We start from the raw sequence: 17,318 nt of genomic DNA on the forward strand, positions 1-17,318 counted from the left end.
CCCATTTAAAACCGCCAATGTATAATTATTAATATTTCGTTGGTTTCAACTATTAAACTATACCTACTAATTTAATTTTACAGAATTTTTCAGACTTTTCAGGTATTAGTACTTATGGAAGTATATTAATATAATGTGTTAGAAGACAGAAGTTAAAAGAAATAGCAAGATAGTGATTGAAATACTTTTATAATACTGAATGTAGTTTTGAAATAGACAAATAGAAAAACCAAATTCGAGCGTAGCGAAAAAAAAATTTTTGGTGGGTGGCCTAGATACATTTTAAACTCCCGGCCTGGATTTGGTTCCCACTCCGCCCCTGGTGATAACTGATACACAATACGTGTATACTCTCATATAAAGTTTCGACATTAGGTACGTTACTTATTTCATTTTTGGAGAAAATTTCACGGTAAGTATGGCTGGTTATACACACACACGCTATCACAGTCATTAATATTTGTTTTTTGATCTTTCGGTGCGTAGAATTAATTTTCCTCCGGGTGGTGTACCGCTATAAAATTATGATCCCAGCCCGAACTTAAAAACTAGGTAAGTAAGCGGGTTTATAGCCGGGACCCAACTTACCTACTAACTTCTTATACATGTGACTCAATTTACCTAACCTTCCATAATCGATTTATGTGAATCTTTATTCAATATTTAAGTATAGAAAATCTCAGTACATTGAATCTTAAATAAAGTATTTACTATACTCAATACAAATAATAACCAATAACAAGGAAAATATAACAATTATAATGATGTATAAAGTATCTATAAATTATTTGAACAATTAAGACATGTAATATTTGTATAATTTTATTTTATTCACGTTTTGATTTGACAGTATGGAAATATTTGGAAATGTGCTTCCAAATCATTTTTAGGCCATAATAAATTATGGACGAGACAAGAAACGCAATGAATAAAACTGTGCTAATTACGTCAACCAAAAAGTATTGATACCATGTCAGATTCAGAGCGTGGTATTTTAAATGTGGCGCTCCTTTATGACGCAAAACGTACTCCGTCCAGTAAATTACCGACTCCGTGGGTGACATAGGTCGGTCTTTAAACCGTCTGGAAGCAATTTTAGCGTTTTTCTGATACCTGTACATAGAGTTTTAGTAAGTATTGTTATTAAGTTTTATTGAAAGACATCAAATTGTTCACCTATCGTTGTTGACAATCTCAAAAATAGCGTTTAACAACGTCTTTTCAGTGACAGATAACAGGTCCATACTGATTGCCATGCCGGCGGCTACCAAGTTATCAATATTTCTTGGTTGATCGTAGAAAAACGGGAATCCTAGTACAGGTACACCCGCGTCCACTGCTTCGTACACTCCGGATATTCCTCCGTGACTGATAAACAATTTCACATCAGGATGCACTAAGGTCGGATAAAAATTATAATACTATATTATTATAGTCCAGTAGTTGTATGGACACTCGGGACGTACAAAGAATGTCACGTTGCGGAAACCATTTACGAGTCATCACGTTCTTCGGTTTGTCTTTCATTTCACCATCGTATTTCCACAACACCTTTTGCGGAAGCCCGGCGAGCGCCTCTCGGAACGCGCTTTGAACATTTTCCGGTAATGACGACATCGAAACTATAGATCCGAATGAGAAGTATATCACCCCGTGGGTCGCGTCATCGATGAATTCCAAAATGTCCTTTTAACAAGTGAGCATTCATATCAAAAAAGTATATTTGAAATTTGAAATTTCATAATTTATTTTTAACGTAATTGAAGGAAAATATCTGCGTGTGCCCGTTCGATGAATCACGTTGTCTGTGCGTCGCATGGGTCTAATCATGTGAGTCTACTACTCTACTTCGTCTTATAAACATACAGGCCCGGCTCAAGTGATTTTACACACCTAGGCAAACTTAAGTTTTGCCGCCCCTTATACATGTAAATACTATATCAAATATTTTTTCACATAAACATTACTGAAATGTAATTAATTCTGAGTTCATTATATTTATTTGTATAAAGTTAACAATTGATTAGATTGATATATTTATAGACAGGTAAATCTTTACTAATTTAAATAAAACGAAACAATTTAAAAATAATTGTATTATAATAAAAGTTAATTAAATCATAATATAAATGTTGACATCATATTAGAACTTTACTTTTCTTGCTTTTGCATTAGCGAAATCAGATACAACTTCTTTCATGTCCATATTACAGGCTAATTTTTTCTCGATGCAAATCATTGCAAGGCCTACTAAGCGATCTTGTGACATTTGGGATCGTAAATAATTTTTAATAATTTTTAATTTTGAGAAACTTTTTTCTGCCGTGGCAGTCGTCACAGGAAGTGTTAAAAGGATTCTTAACGATACATAAGTGTTAGGAAAAAGTTCAACAAATTGATTTTCACAAATGTATTCCAAAACAATCCGAGGATTAGTCTCTGTATCATTGAACCGTCTTTGCAGAACTGTAATTTCATCATATAATTCTACTGCATTAATGTCAGAAGTTCAGCTGTCATCTGATGCAAGTGCTAGTTGAAGGTCTTTACAATGAGTCATAAGTTCATCGCTATTTTTTACTTTTGAAATGTCATAAAGAAATGAAAATAAGTTTGCATGCTCAGAAAGTTGTAAAAATCTTTCGTTAATTGATTGTATAGCTCTATCTAAAATTGCATTGAAAAATTCTACTTTGAATCTTTGTTTAGAATCAATTATGGGATCATCACATGACTCATAATTAAACTGTGTTTTTGTACGTCTAGTTCTATTTTGATCTATTGACGGAAATGAATCTTCAATTCCAAGCTCGTTTGCTAGTAGTTTAGCAGACTTTAATGTATTTTCAAACCCTTCATCAGAACCATATCTCATTAAAAAGTGTTTAGTTGAATCTAACTGTTTAACTGTTTCAGAAACGTCAAGCAATATTGATTGTAAAATTTTACTGGTAATATTTATCTCAAATAAAATATCGTACCAAACTACCAAGCAACACAAAAATTTAAAATTTAAAAACATATTGATGATACCAATTGCTTCGGCGCGACTTTTAACACCGGAAGGATTTACCAACGAATTATCTTGAGATATTTCTAAAAGAGCTGAATATATTTCTTTGACTTGAAATCTTATAGCTCGTACGCAATTGGGGCCAAGATAGGTTCCTTTGAGTCATTTAAAATTCTATTTATTTCGCATATATACGTTAGAGCTATTGAAATTCCGCTGTATATTATATTTCATGAATAATTATTGAGATTTAACGGGACGACAAAATAATAATGAAAGTGTAAACGCGTTGGATTTTAATAAAACCGAAGAGCGTCCGATGACAAAATTATTAGTAGAAATCGTTTAGTACAATAGTATGATATTGATTTATACGCCATATCAATTTAAATTGATAAATAAGCTTAATAAATAATAATTTCCGAACTTTAAATTTAAATAACAAATTGTATGTTAAATTTTTATAATTTATAAGAATAGATACCTGTAATTAAAAAAACAATAGAAGCGTACAATGGCAAATGTTCTTCTCATGAAAGTCGGCAGGCAAATGAAAATTAAATCATTAATATTAACTTTCTGTAATCGTCAATCGGTATTGGGTACCTATTTTTAGTCAATACTCAATAATATTCGTCAACAGTGCGTTTTGTGGAAGAGTTAAAAATAAAATTGAAAACCACAAAACGCGTTATCGGTGCCAGACAAGACTGGTTCACGGAACCTATAAAAATCGTCAAGAGAACACCACAACTTCCTGCTGACGACAGTCGACCAAAAGCGTAAACACTCGTTTATATTAGTCCGATCATACTGACCAAATTTTATATTTTTATACTGATTTTTATTTTTCACTACACACGATTTAATATAAGTAGGGACTATAGTCTATAGGAATCTTTTTAGACATTATCTAATATACAAAAATGTTAAATGCCGCCCCTGAAAAATGCCGCCCTAGGTGTGGGCCTATATCGCCTACCTCTTGAGCCGGGCCTGTAAACATAAAACATTACAACACATCAAAATATGTATTCTTTCATTGAGCACAGCGGTTCTCAAACTTTTTTGTTCATAAAGCCCTTAATATATTGCTAAGATAATTCTACGGAGCCCCAAAAATTTTAAATGCTCATAAAATATACATAACTCACAAATATGATGCATACACGATTTGCTTATTAATTAATTGATTTGTAATATAATTATACATGACAAAAGCAATATAACATTCAACCAACTCGCATCTAATATCGTTTTCGACTTCGAACCAAAATATGCGGGTTATTATGATCAATATAATTAACATGACAACCCAAATATTATTTTATTTTAATATAATAGGTATATGTCCATTGTCCAGTGTCCACGGATCCCCCCTTGATTACTTTCACGGAGCTTAGAGCTCAGCAGAGCTGATTACAGTTTGAGAACCACTGCATTTGCATATTTGCATGGTAATATTATCACTGTTTTGAAAATGCCCCCCCCCCCCCCTATTTAATTGCACTTTATAGGACGGTGCCTAGCTCGCCTATATACCTTGAGCCGACCGTACGCAGAACCAATTTTGTTTTGTTAGCTTTAAGAAAATGTTGGAGCAATATTTGTTTTCTCTCTCAAACCTTAGCAAAACATGGATAAAATGCTTTCATCTAAAATCATTATTTTTTTATGATTTTTGAGTAATCTTAAGAGTAAAATCGCATATTAAAAAATGTATAGAGGATACTATTTTCTGAGGTTGAGTGTTTAATATATCGGGTTTATTTTGTATTATTATTTGACTATAAGTACCATAGGCACTAGGTGTTCGACATCAACAAAAAAAGAAAATTGTAAACTTAAATGATATGAAAATTGTTTTGAGACAATATTTAGACAAATCGATATGTCATACACTCAAAAATATTATTCTCTATAATGTTTGTGAAGGGTGATTACTCAAAAACATTGCATAAATGCGTTTTTTCTATGTTACTCGTGGATCAGAGAGCGACAAACAGTACACTGACATCCTCTTAGTGTCATTGTGAATTTACAGCTATTATCCAACTTAAAGTTAAGAACATTATTATCTATATTTGTACATTTGGATATTTAAATTTTTAACGAATTATGAGAAATTGTATAATGTAAAAACTAAAAAATATGTATATACACATTCATACAACAAATAGAAATTAATAAAAAAAAATTGATAACGTTCTTACCTTTATGTTTGGTAACAGTGTGGGTGTAGCGTCATCTTAATTACCTTCGGTATCGATTCGGGAGGGGTTAGATGTATGCCACCAATTTGGACTACGTCCGGCGTCAACGGCCTAGACGGTTCGGTGACGAAATGCGTGTTGGCGAAAATCACCGACGGTTTCACCAGTTCCACGGCATCGTATGGTCGAGGGTTGGTCCTCCGAAGATTCCACTCGGCGTACCACATCAACGTAGAACAGTACACCGTTAGCACCGCATTGGCGAAACGTTCGGCAAACGTTTCGGGAACTCCGTGGCCGGACAGCACGTGCCCCGCGGCCGCCGGGTTAGGGACGTGTCCGGTCAGCGGACGTTCGAGGAACGTGGCAATTGGCGGCGGAAACACGTACACCATCGGAACGCGGAGAACGGTGGCCAAGTACGCCACGCACTCCGACATAAACGGTTCAGTGATGACCAAGTCGAATTTTTGGGCCACCCCGTTCAAGATGTCCGCCATCAGTCGGTTTCCGTAAATCTTGTCGCAACTCACCCGAGTTTCGTTCACCAACATCGGGATTATCTGTCCCGGCTTGCCGATCGTTTCGATCAGGTACGTCGCATCCACGTCGACGAGCGGTGGCCTTTGCTCTGCAGACACGTCCACCTCCGTATAACCTTCCCTGTCGCCGTCCAGGGACGAAGTGAACACAGTCACATTGTGGCCGCGGTCCGTCAACGCTCGGAGCACGGATCGCATCACGTTCCAGTGACTCTTGTCCGGGACCGTAGGCACCGCCAGGATGTTTGCGGCACCGACTTGAGTTCTATGGAATATTGTTGGACACGCACAAAATACAATCAACATTGCCGTGAAACTCGTCATGATTTTTCCCGCTTCTGTTTTCTGCGATACAATATAAAATATTTTTGGTAGATAATAATAATCTTTATTACGGAAAAAAAATCCATTTACAATTAATTAGAACATACTATTCAATAACAGTATAATAATATACATTGATCAGTATTGCATTCGCAATAATAATCAATGGTTCAGAATACAAATTTAGATTACCTACCCTAAACAGCATATTCACCGCAGAAGCCTTAGCGATCCAAAAAGCAATCCATATAATCAAGGAAATGCCAAACAACACCTTCAACATACTAACCGACTCTCTGAGTACACTATTAAGTATCCAAAACCCCCCAAAAAATAACGAAATTACCAATAGTATTATTAATCTTCTCAACAATACTAACAAACTTATAACACTAACATGGATTCCTAGCCATACCGGAATTGAAGGAAACGAAAGAGCAGTCATAATGGCAAAACAAGCAACCAGTGGCCAAACCATCGAAATATTGAACTTGCTTTCTAAAAATGATCTTAAAAGAGAAGCTAAAAATATCATATCAAACTTATGGCGTAAGGAATGGCATTTACTGAGAGACAACAAATTAAGAGAGATTAAACCCACCACCGATAGATGGATTAACCCATCAAACATAACTAGACAACAAGAAATAATTCTAACCCGCTTAAGGATCGGACACTCCTGGCATACCCACAAACACCTCATGGACAAAACAGACCCAGAACCATGCATCACCAGCGGATCCAATATCTCCATCAAACATCTCCTCTTAGAATGCCGCCAATTTAATGAAGAAAGAACTAAGCACAACATGCCAAGTAGTATCGCATAATGTCTCAACAATGAACCTCAAAATATCAACAGTACACTTAGTTTTATAAGAGACACCAATTTACACAAAACCATTTAAGTTTTTTTTTCTTTTTTTATATTGCTTCTTTTGCTTTTAATTCATATTGTTTTTGTTACCTACTATATATTCATAACTATTTACCTATAATGTATTAATTAGTATGTAATCAATCGCGGCCAATGACCTTTGTAGTCGAGGCCTTGTTCTTTATAATAATAAAAAAAAATAATATACATAACTCAATACCTAAACTATACCCAATAATAAAAAAATAGCTGATAAGTGGATGTAACTCTGCTGTACAGTAAGTTATAAGTGGTCACTATATAATGGATTGTATTAAATTTGAATTTAATGATATCATATCATTGTATACGAAAAACGATTCTGAACGGAGATGGTTTGTCAGTCTAGATATTTTATATATATTATACAATATATTGTTATTATATTTTATTATAGCCTGTAAGTTGAATTAATATTATAAATTACAAGAAAATAACTAAAAATTTTATTTTTATTTTTATTCGTTTCTATGGTGATAAACAAAGCGTTAGAAATTAAAGTCCCATTTTTAGCGGTTTTTTGTAATTTGTCGGTTGTTTTTCTCGTGGAATTAAATAATTATTGAGAAAATCTAAAAATGAACTCTCTCAAGTACCTTCTTGATCCAATTTATTAAAAGATAAGATACTAATGTTGAAATCGAAGCACTCCTGGTAGAAATTTTGTATACAGATTAAAAAAAAAAACAGCATCGTAAAACCACTAGATCCCTCGATCCACTCAGAATCTAAAAATAGCATTTTAAATTATAAATTTTTATTTTATTTTTCATATTTAATCACGATGTGAACTTATTGTTAATAAGTTGAAAAAAATCAATACAAGCCGTATTATCTGCCACCATAAAAAACGTTCATAAGATAAGATGCCAGTATATTATTTATGTAGAACAATTTTTTAGTTCACGTACCGGTTAGATGGCACTTCAAATTGTAAACGCTTGATAATAATTAATATACAATCTATGTTACCAACAATAAGTTTAAATACAACTTCTTTTAATTTTGAGAATCCTTCTATAATATAGAGAATAAATACTGACAAAACTAAAACTCTATTATATAACCCGAATGGGTTCTCGTTCATCGTGACATTTAAAGGAAAAGTATCTTCTAATTGACTCTAAATTATGAATTTGAGTAATAAAATAATTATTGAACCAAATAAGTGAAACAATAAACAATAAATCAAGGCGAGACCTTACTGATTAAAATTAAATTTCTTTAAAGGCATAAGAGCAATATAAATGGTGGCAGTTTCGTCTTCAGAAATGTAAGTTTGATAAAGCCTTAATTTCTGTATTCTGCACATAATGAGGCGTGAACGTAAGCTGCGATGATCTGGTAATTGGCAATCTTGTATAAAGATACTTTTAATTTATATTTAAATAGAGATACAAATACATCAACTTAAAAAGTATTTAAACACAAATACTTATTTAAATACATTTGTTTTAAGTTTTACCTTTGGGTTCAATACTTTTACTCTGATATTTAAACTTTAAATTTGACCATTGAGATCAAACTCATTCAAACTGTACATATTATTATATAGTTAATACTTAATAGTTCATATATAATGCATGTTCCATATTCTGGTACTAACCAAGGTACCTATAATTGTATGATAAGTTAATAATCACCAATTAATGATCGTTTTAATTATTTATTGTATGAGAACTAAATAGATATTATAAGAACCTTTATCTCCACAACAAACCTAGCTTCTGGAGAAAATAATTCATGTATAAATGCTATATTTCTGTAGTGAAAATATTTGTATTAATGTATACATTACGTATGTATACTATTCATTTATTCAATAGGAAAAAAAATAAAAATAAAAACAAAAATTAATACCAAAAGTCTTTATTGGATTTTAAAATCATAGTCTTTTCAAAATTGTCATCATTCATTTCGCCTCTTTTTTTGGACAGCACAGCACCTCCAACACTAAACACTCTTTCTACAGCAGAACTGGGATGGAAGTGGAGTATTCTATTGTAAAATACTTTTTTAGAGTAGGCATGGAATTCAAAACATTTAGTTTCTTAGTGGGACATTTCTTAAAAATTCACTCGATTCATTTTCAACTGAAACATTATTCAGATTTTTTTTGGGACCATGTAAAAAATGATGTACTGACATCTTTATCTTCATCACTACTGTTATTGGATTTATTTAAATTTCTGAGATAAAAGATAATAAATAATCATTTATTGAAAAAAATCGATAAAGTATTTAAATAAAAGTATTTGATTTTCAAATACAAATACGTCCAAGACTGTATTTAAAATACTTTCCAAATACTTTATTCGAAAAGTATTTAAAAAGTATTCTAAATAAATTTACTCAAATACTTTTACTCAAATACTTTACAAGACTGGTAATTGGTAAATGAAAATGTGTTAGTTTTGGTGTCGTTAATATCGGTAAAACTTTGTTTTTTGCAATAGAATATTACAACATAATTATATTTAACTAATTATATGTACGTATTGAAATACGTATATTAGGTATTAACGTATTATCCATTAAGTTACAATTATATAAGTATGATACTGTTTATAATTTTGAATGAATAAAACATACCTATCCCAATAGTTTTAAATTCATAATTTCTGCAATGTGACTTACATTTTTAAACGTAAATACGAGTTAACTAATATTATTTAGTGTTTTAGGTACATTACGATAATAATTTATAAAATATTATTATATCAAAATTATATTATGTTCAGGTAGATAACCTATGTCCTATGCAATACAAAACATTCGTTACTCACATATGGTATGTCGAAGGTTCACCAGAGCACTAAAGAACAAATCGTCTTATATAATGTGTGTAGTATATACCAATATTTTATCATAAGTAATATCACATAATCGGTGCTGTTTTATAGCATAAAAAAAATTAAGTACATCAAAATGTCAAATCCATAGATCCATATGCTATAGCTATACTGTAATGATTACCTACCTATAATTTATATAATGTCTCAATTATCAAACCACTTATGGAAAGACAAAGCATAAAAGATAAAAGAATATTTATTTATAATATATTTTAATAAATAATAAACTATAAACATATTAAACTTATTCAAGCTAAGTTCAACCACCCGAACGACGAAAACTTGTGTGAACGTCATGATTGCACAAATCGTATAAGCACATACGTAGTGACGTGTATTATTATTATATTATCATATTGTTTTCGTGGTTGTAGGCTCAGTGGCCAGTGAGCAAACAAACTTGAATTTACCGTATAGTCACTGAACAACAATAAACACACTTAACTAAACCAGTATGATGACACGTACAAAAGAAAATTGTTCTGTGGTGTTAATCTTAATATCCTCTCAAATAGTATTACACTAACACATTATATTACTGTACTTATCACTTGAGCCTCTCAGGCGTTAGTTCAATAAGATAAAAAAATTGATTAATTAGGTATACCTACCTATTTATTTGTAAAAAATTTTTCTATAGACATATTTTTACTATTTCTTTATTGAAATAAAATAAGGATTGCATGCTGATTTACCAAAAATAATTAATATAAAAATAGTATAGAATATCCATATAGTTTATTTCGAAAATCATATTTTGTAACGAATTCAAATCAAGTTTAGAAAAGATATTGTATATTATTTTGTTATATCATAAATTCATAAACTAGTGACATAGCCAGGATTTCTAAAAAGGGGTGGGGAGGAGCAATAAAAAAATATTGTTAAATATAATAAATACAACAATTTTTATCGTTATATTATATAATTTACACATTATAATATTATATACATATTATCATATAGGCACTGACGTGCTCGTATATTGTATAGGTATTTGTCTATGGAGTGTAGACGTAGGTACCTACTGATATAAAATCAGTATCTTTTTAACTTTAAAATAAACAAAAGTGTCTGTATAAACAATATTATAAAATGTAACGTTGTAGATAATATTTATAAATAATTACTTTTGGTATCGTTCAACGGTTGGGTCGTGCCGTTGGGATGAAATGTAGGTATAATATGAGCCGTGGTGTTGCGCGACGCACGTTCGGTATGACTACAGCTGACGAGATGCGGTTCGGTGATGAAATTTTCGTCGGTGAAAAATCACCAACGGGGTCTGACCTAGTCACCCAGGATTTATATGTACACAAATTACGGCACCGAGGACGTGCATCGAGGAGTACGATCAAGGATCAGTCCACTGGGGCTACTGTTGGATTGGGAACTCGACATTGTCACATCGGCGTCAAAACTGCGGACCGTCAGCGCTAGATTGGCGAAACGCTCGGTGAATAAAATTTTTAGAAGTGCCACGCCCGGACACCGCGTGCGCTAGAGGGAAAAAGTATATACAGGGTGTATCTTATGTCATTGTACGCAGGATTTTTTTAATGATTATGGATCGATGAAATAGAATTTCGTTAAAACGAAAAAATACGTGTTTCTTTATTTTTGACAGGCAATTTTTTTATGACAATTTCAAAATTTTTAAACACGCAGGTGTACCTACACCAAAATCAACTGTGTTTTTCAAACGGTAACTACTATATTTTTTAATGGATTCCGGTAAAGCTTTTTTTTCTGAAAATGTCGATTGTCAAATCATCAATTTTAGTTCGCTATCGTGTAATGAAAAAAGTGCAATGTTTTGTGGTGCTCTTCTCGTAGTGGGATACACTTGAAATTTCAACCATTTAGGTTCCCTATATTAGATATCGCATGCAAAGTATATATTTTAAAGACGTTTACTTACCAGGTTATTTCTGCATTTTGTTATGATCGATTGTGCCTCCGTTTTACACTTTCAATTCGCTTTATTTTTTCGAATGCATTTATCAGCTATTTTGTGCTATTTTGTACAGTGTTTTCAGTGCGTTATGCATAGGCGCAAATAGCGTTTGAGATTTGGGGGGGGGGGGGCTAATAGGGCTAATAGGGCCTTACTTTGATAATATTGAATACGCTTAAAACAAAATGTAGGAAATGTTTGGAAGGGCTATGGAAATTTTTGAGGGGGCTTAACCCCTAAAGCCCCCCCCCTATTTGCGCCTATGGTGTTATGAATTATGATAGTTAAAAATATGTATGACATTACTCGTTTAACTTACCTATGCAATGTTAAAGATTCACTCGTTCAATTAGAGATCCGAATAAGCTAAGAAAGAAACAGTCGTACATCCAATTTTGAATATGGTGCCATCATTATATAATAGAACTTTCAAACTTAGTATGTATGACTCATATTTTTTGCAGATCCGCAACTAGCGTGAAAAATACTATCAACTCGAAAACAAATGTTACTCCGGTAAATTAGATTTGATTCAACATTTCTACCAGGGGAACAGATATAAAATTAACGTTGGCCTTTTAATTTTATTTAATTTTATTATTGAGTAATGGGTTGTTACTCTGGCAACTGGCAAGTTGTCTTCAGGCAAACACTTCCCAAGAGGAACACGCGCTGATAAAGTAAACGCGTGTACATCTTTAGATCATTTGACAGAAAAGATAGATATATCGGATATCCACTAATGATTTTTATTAGGTATCACATCATTTTCGTGGTTGTAGACTCAGAGCCAGTAGGTTAACTTGGCTTGAATAGACAGCGTATAGTCACCAAACAACAAAAAATGTTTTATTCATATAAATAAATATTAAATGCTGTTCATTGGTAATCGCATTACATAAGAATGGCTGAATTACAAATTCACAAATATGAAAGTTGAATGTATGTTTGTAGCTTATATACACAATTTTTTTTTTTTAAACTACTAATGGTGGTTATTTTTAATTTTTTTTTTAAATTTTATAAAATTTAAATCTTTATTTTTAGTAGGTAATAAAAATAAAAATAAACAAATGTATACTGTGCTTGTAGCATAAGTATCTACATTCTACATATAATATATATATATACATAAAAAAAATTAAATATTGATTAGATCAAAATTTATTTCATTTGTCAGGACATTCAATAAATGTAACAAATCACAACGCAAACAATTTTTATATTGATATATATTTTATTAAAAGGACGCTACACGGACATTAGTTGTCTTCATCTTAAAAGTGCGTAACATAGGAAATTGTACACTCAGCAAATCACGTTTAGCTCCGTTAGTTTAATAATTAGAGTGAATTGTCCTCTTATATAATTTAAAGGTAAGATTTTTAACTAGAGCGCCTTATAGGTAGGTTTTTATTATATTTTAAATTTAAAGCGAATTATCAGTATTTTAAAATTGTAAATTGTTTGTATATCTTAAAATACTCATAGTAGGTACATACTAGCATTTAAATTAAAATATAACAAAAATACTATAAAATGCCTTAGATAATAATCTCACCTTTAAATTTTATAGGAGGTCAATTCACTCTAGTTTTTAAACTAACGGAACTAAACGTGATCTGATGAGAGATTTAGGTACTATGTTACGCACTTGATGTGAGACGAAAACAACAACATTTGTCTGTGTAGCGTCCTCTTAAATTCAAAAGGCATTAGAGGAAAAATAACAACCAAGTATTGAAGCATAGCATACAGAGAATACAACGGTTATAATATAACATCTTACATCACACATAAATTGGAACAAGTAAAATATTTAAATACATATTATTTGTGTAATTTTATTTTATTCTCGTTTTTCTTTAAAACAATGAAAAAATTTATGAATTTGTTTAAAAATGATTTTTAGGCTATAGTAAATTATGAACAAAACAACAAACGCAATAAATAAAAATGTACTTATTACATCAACCAAAAAATATTGATACCACGTCAGATTAAAAGCGTGAGATTTTAAATGTGGTGCTCCTTTATGACGTAGAACGTACTCTATCCAGTAAACCACAGATTCTGCAGTTGACATAGGTCGGTCTTTAAACCGTTCGGAAGCGATTTTAGCGTTTTTCTGATACCTGCGGTTAACATACAAATGCGGTGTCATTTTTTACGGTTCATTTAAGGATCTAAAATTGCTCACCTATCGTTGTTAACAATCTCCAAAATGGCGGTTAACAGCGTATCTTCTGTAACAGATAACAGGTCCATACCAATTGCCATCCCAGCGTTGACCAAATTGTCAATATTTCTTGGTTGGTCGTTGTAAAAGGGAAAACCAAGTACAGGTACACCAGCGTCCAAAGATTCGTACACTCCGGATATACCTCCATGACTTATAAACAGTTTCACATTAGGATGCACTACATAATTAAGTTGTATATAGTATTAATCAATTGTACGAGATATTGGATTGATTACATAACGTTACACAATTAATAATATCGTATGTGAAATGATCAATTGCGTCTATAGATTATAGTCTAGATTATAGTCTACATATCATTATTTCAATAGTAATCAATATCATAGTGCGTACAAAGGATGTCACGCTGCGGAAACCATTTCCTGGTCATCACATTCTTCGGTTTGTCTTTCATTTCGCCTTCGTATTTCCACAACACCTTTTGTGGAACTCGAGACAGTGCAGCATAGAACGCGAGCTGAACAGTTTCCGGTAAAGATGACATCAAAACTATAGAACCAAACGATAAGCAAATCACCCCATGAGGCGCGTCGTCAATGAATTCTAAAATGTCCTGTGAATAAATAAACAAGTTGTAAAAATCATTTCATGTTGAGTACTTGAGTATAAATGAGTAGGAACTATTTGCTAAACAAATGCAGCATAACTAAATTACAATAGTTTTCTGTAATCGTGTCCATGAACCACATTCATAAAGTACGAATAAACTATACTACTAATAGCACAATATCCCAATATTATAATATATTAAGAGAACGTCGCATACGCATGTGTATTGTCTCCGTCAGTAAAATTACATAGTATTTAATTTGTATAGGAGAATAATATAAACTGTGCTCAAATGGAGAGCTTTTCCATATTTTATTTTACGATGAGTTAAATGTATTTGAATAGATCATTCATTTTCAGTATTTAAATCATTTCAAATTCATATCGTTTGTACACTATCCTAATTAATTATTATTATAAATTTACTCTTTCATAAAGCTTATAAAAAATGTATTACGAATCTATTAGGTACCTACGTAAATGTACTATGTTACGCGTACCTATTTAAGACAAATAGACAACACAGAACACACACTACTACGACGGTGACGTTCTCATACCTAGGAGTAACAAACGTACAGCCCGTACAGCAAAAAGGAAATTTGCAATTAGCAAAACCAATTAGGCGTTCTTAATTACAAATTGTAATGTATACTGATTAGACCTATTATAAAACATTTTTTCATTATTTATTATATAATAATATTATACCTACAGGTGTCTGCAACATATTATTATAATATAATATTTACGATAGTATTGTAAAGTTGATAACATTAATGTACTCATATGACATGATAATAAATCGATAAAAAAAGAGCCGCTTCGTGGCCTGCATTTTAGCAACACCAAATTATCTTTGTTGGACAAAAGATTCGTTGTACGTTTATAAGACCACACCATGTTTGTACAACCAGGATTAACTTTCGAAGGGGGAGGTCACAACCTCCAAAACCCCTCTAGTTTCGACGCTGATAGCACCCTAGGAGTTACCTTAGGTATAGGGTTGGGTGGAGTCAGGTGAATGCCGCCGATTTGAACAACGTCTGGCGTCAGCGGCCGAGCCGGTTCGATGGTGAAATGCGAGTTGATAAAAATCATAGACGGTCGAGCCAGGTCTACGGCATCGTACGGACGCGGGTCAGCCTGTCGGTCCCGCAGCTCGACGTACCACTTCAGCGTCGAACAGTACACCGTCAGTGCCACGTTAGCGAAACGTTCGGCGAAAGTTTTAAGCGTGCCGAGGTGAGACATCGCGTGTCCCGATATCACCGGGTTCGGATTGTGTCCGGTCAACGAACGTTCCAGGTACGTGATCACTGGAAGTGGGACAACGTACACCATGGGCACGTTGAGCACGGTGGCCACGTACGCCACGCACTCGGACCCCAAAGGTTCGGTGATGACCAAGTCGAATTTCTTCGTCGCCGCCCTGTCCAAGATTTCCACCATCCGTGGATGTCCATAAATTATGTTACAACTCACTCGGGTGTAGCTCATCATGTTCGGCATCATGTTCCGCATGGAGCCGTAATTTTGGATTATGAATGTCGCGTTTACGCCGAGTATCGGTACCATTTGCTCGGACATGTCCACCTCCGTGTAACCGTCCCGGCAACCTTCCGTGAATGGCGTGAACACGGTCAAATTGTGACCGCGGTCAGTCAACGCCTGCAACACCGCTCGCATCACGTTCCAGTGGCTCTTGCCCGGAATCGTCTGAACCGCCAGGATGTTTGCAGCACCCACCGGCGACCACTGGATGGTTGAGTAACACGCAAAAAACGCAACCAACAATGTCGCCAAAGTGAACATGATTTTTCTCAATTTCTCATGTATTGTTTCAATTTTTCGGGAGACTGTGATACATACAGAAGTGTAACAAATAGCATTATTATTATTACATATCATCAAAGATGGAGGTGATACAACAAAAACAAAACCCACTCAAGTAACTTGAGTTCACTTAATACAACAAAAGTGAACTCAAGTTCGTTATGACGTTTGAATTTAATAATAAACAAATTATTCATTTTATTCGATAAATGTTAAGTTAGTAAGTATGGGAAAATTATAATTTCATTCAGTATAAAAAAAACAATTTATTTACTTACATGCATTTGATTAGTGTTTGTTTGTATGGTGGATCATATTATATAAAATATTATGTACATCATTATATAATATTATTTTATCAGGACCTAACTACAATTATAATATAATTACCATTATTCTAACATTATAGATTATTTTCATCTAAAACAGTGTATACAGTAATTTATTAATGTATGAAACCATTAACACCAACAATTACAAAAATATTTTTCATATAAACTATGAATAATTGTATAATCGATTGAATAAGGAAAGGTATTTCAACAGTAAATCAAACTGTTTATAAAGTTTTAAAAAATTAACTTTTTAACTATAATTCATTCTTTCCTTTAATTAACGATAGGTATATCATTATTACTATCTGCATTATTATAATTATTATTAATGTTACCACGATTTTCAATCATTTAAAATACATATGCTACCTATCAAATATAAATGTTACTTACTTATGAAATGTTAGAGATGCACTCGTTCAATTAAAGATCGAAAAATAAACTAAAGCAAACACTACCGGACAAAGGTTTACGATAGTAACATAGTTATTTTTAATGCCTATAATGTATTATTT

At 32.7% G+C, this 17,318-nt stretch overlaps 2 protein-coding genes across 6 annotated transcripts; both read right to left on the reverse strand.

The window, feature by feature from the left end:
* Positions 1–806: 806 nt before the first annotated feature.
* On the reverse strand, positions 807–11,334 carry LOC100160202 (UDP-glucuronosyltransferase 2B37). Of its 4 annotated transcripts, XM_008186776.3 has the most exons (6): positions 10,994–11,334; positions 8,003–8,004; positions 5,271–6,113; positions 1,467–1,686; positions 1,177–1,396; positions 807–1,113 (listed from the first exon to the last, which is right to left on the reverse strand). In XM_008186776.3, exons 3-6 carry the CDS (start codon positions 6,090–6,092, stop codon positions 828–830), a joined length of 1,548 nt encoding a protein of 515 aa, XP_008184998.1. In that variant the 5' UTR covers positions 6,093–6,113; positions 8,003–8,004; positions 10,994–11,334; the 3' UTR covers positions 807–827. The 4 variants fall into 4 exon arrangements, with proteins under 4 accessions (XP_008184998.1, XP_001949001.2, XP_003245878.1 ...); XM_001948966.5 differs by lacking the exon at positions 8,003–8,004 and having other exon boundaries at positions 10,994–11,333; XM_003245830.4 differs by lacking the exons at positions 8,003–8,004; positions 10,994–11,334 and adding an exon at positions 9,795–10,051.
* Positions 11,335–12,966: 1,632 nt separating this feature from the next.
* LOC100164992 (UDP-glucuronosyltransferase 2C1) lies at positions 12,967–17,318 on the reverse strand. Of its 2 annotated transcripts, none has more exons than XM_008186779.3 (5): positions 17,197–17,318; positions 15,626–16,491; positions 14,417–14,636; positions 14,021–14,240; positions 12,967–13,955 (listed from the first exon to the last, which is right to left on the reverse strand). In XM_008186779.3, the coding sequence occupies exons 2-5, from the start codon at positions 16,445–16,447 to the stop codon at positions 13,670–13,672; spliced, it is 1,548 nt and encodes a 515-aa protein (XP_008185001.1). In that variant the 5' UTR covers positions 16,448–16,491; positions 17,197–17,318; the 3' UTR covers positions 12,967–13,669. The 2 variants fall into 2 exon arrangements, with proteins under 2 accessions (XP_008185001.1, XP_016661509.1); XM_016806020.2 differs by lacking the exon at positions 17,197–17,318 and adding an exon at positions 16,747–16,854.

This window comes from Acyrthosiphon pisum, chromosome A1, assembly GCF_005508785.2.
Source record: "Acyrthosiphon pisum isolate AL4f chromosome A1, pea_aphid_22Mar2018_4r6ur, whole genome shotgun sequence".
In the NCBI taxonomy this organism is placed as follows: domain Eukaryota; kingdom Metazoa; phylum Arthropoda; class Insecta; order Hemiptera; family Aphididae; genus Acyrthosiphon; species Acyrthosiphon pisum.